This window comes from Bison bison, unplaced genomic scaffold (genome assembly GCF_000754665.1).
Source record: "Bison bison bison isolate TAMUID 2011002044 unplaced genomic scaffold, Bison_UMD1.0 scf7180017864313, whole genome shotgun sequence".
Lineage (NCBI taxonomy): Eukaryota > Metazoa > Chordata > Mammalia > Artiodactyla > Bovidae > Bison > Bison bison.
The window spans coordinates 1,962,532-1,963,710 of record NW_011494885.1 but is presented as its reverse complement, the minus strand read 5'-3'; the positions used below and the strand labels follow the sequence as shown (position 1 = coordinate 1,963,710).

Genomic DNA, 1,179 nt, shown 5'->3' with positions numbered 1-1,179 from the left:
CTCCGGCCCCAGCCTCGAGCTCAGGCCAGCCCTTCTCTTCCAGGTAAGTTCCAGGTGGTGATCCAGAAACTTTGAGGAGCCCCAGGTCCCACTCCCAGACGAGCTTCACGGCACCCCGGCCCAGAGAACCCTGCTGCTGCCTGTGCTGGGGGCTGGTGCTGGGGAGACCGGAGTCCCCGCGCTGCAGGGTGTCACAGATGCCCAACAGATGGGTGTCAGAGGGAGGTGGGGGTGTCCCGGGGGCCAGGTGGCCCCCGTGGCATTCGGGGCTGGTGTGGAGGGGGTCTGCATCACACACATCCCTCCACAGGGAGGCGCTCAATAAAGGTTCTGTAGGTGGAACCAGACTCAGAGTGGAAAGTGGAGGGGGGGCACTCTATAGAGTGCTGGGGGCAGGGGCAAAGCGACTGTGTGTGTCATGGGCCCAGTGTGGAAGTACCCCATGTGGCTTCCTCCCCACCGAGTCCCCTCTGCCCCAGCCTCAGCCCTGGGGCTGGCTGCTTCCCACCCCGCATACCCGGCAGGGGAGGGTGGCCCCCAGCACGGGTGGCCTTGCCAGCATGGACAAGTCTGGAGGTGCTCTCTGCTCAGCGGGGCCCAAAGAATGGACCTTTCCCTGGGAGCGGGGCCAGCGGCCCCTGGAGTTGCTGCCAGGTGTGGGCTGGCCTGGGGGGGCCGCCAGGAGCAAGGATAGATGAGTGGGTGGGCCAGACACCTCAACTCCCCAAACACACACACACACAAACACTCTCGAATACACGCTTCACGTGCCTGGTGGATGCGAGTCATACCCAGAACAATGGCCTCGCTGACTAGTCTCTGGGCAGTTCAGCCTCCGTACCCACACCCCACCCCCTGCCACCACCTCCCCTGTTTACATTCATAGCATCTGGGGGCATCACCCATCTGGACTCTGCCGGGCTCTGCCACTCGCTGCCTGAGGTGGGTAAGTACCCCGGCCTCAGAACTGTAACCTGAGGCTGGGATCGACCTGAATGGGAGGAGGAGGGGTCCCCTTGCCTAAGACCCCCCCAGGGGCTGGGGCTCTGCCTTCACAGCGTCTGGTGCAGACACCGCATGCAGCCCCTTCCCCAGCACACACAGCCGAGCCCCGCAGTCCCTGGGTTGCCTCCGAGCCTTAGCACGGGCCTTTCCTGCTTGGCTCCCCCGCCCCCCACC

The 1,179-nt window shown here is 64.8% G+C and overlaps 1 protein-coding gene across 1 annotated transcript in view; it reads left to right on the top strand.

Moving 5' to 3' along the window:
• TRAPPC6A (trafficking protein particle complex 6A) overlaps positions 1-342 on the top strand; it is a 9,919-nt gene extending 9,577 nt beyond the window's left edge. The window contains exon 6 of the mRNA XM_010852590.1: positions 44-342. Coding sequence (XP_010850892.1) covers positions 44-75 — 32 coding nt within the window. The 3' untranslated portion in view covers positions 76-342. The remainder of the gene's footprint in view (positions 1-43) is intronic.
• The last annotated feature ends 837 nt before the right edge of the window (positions 343-1,179 follow it).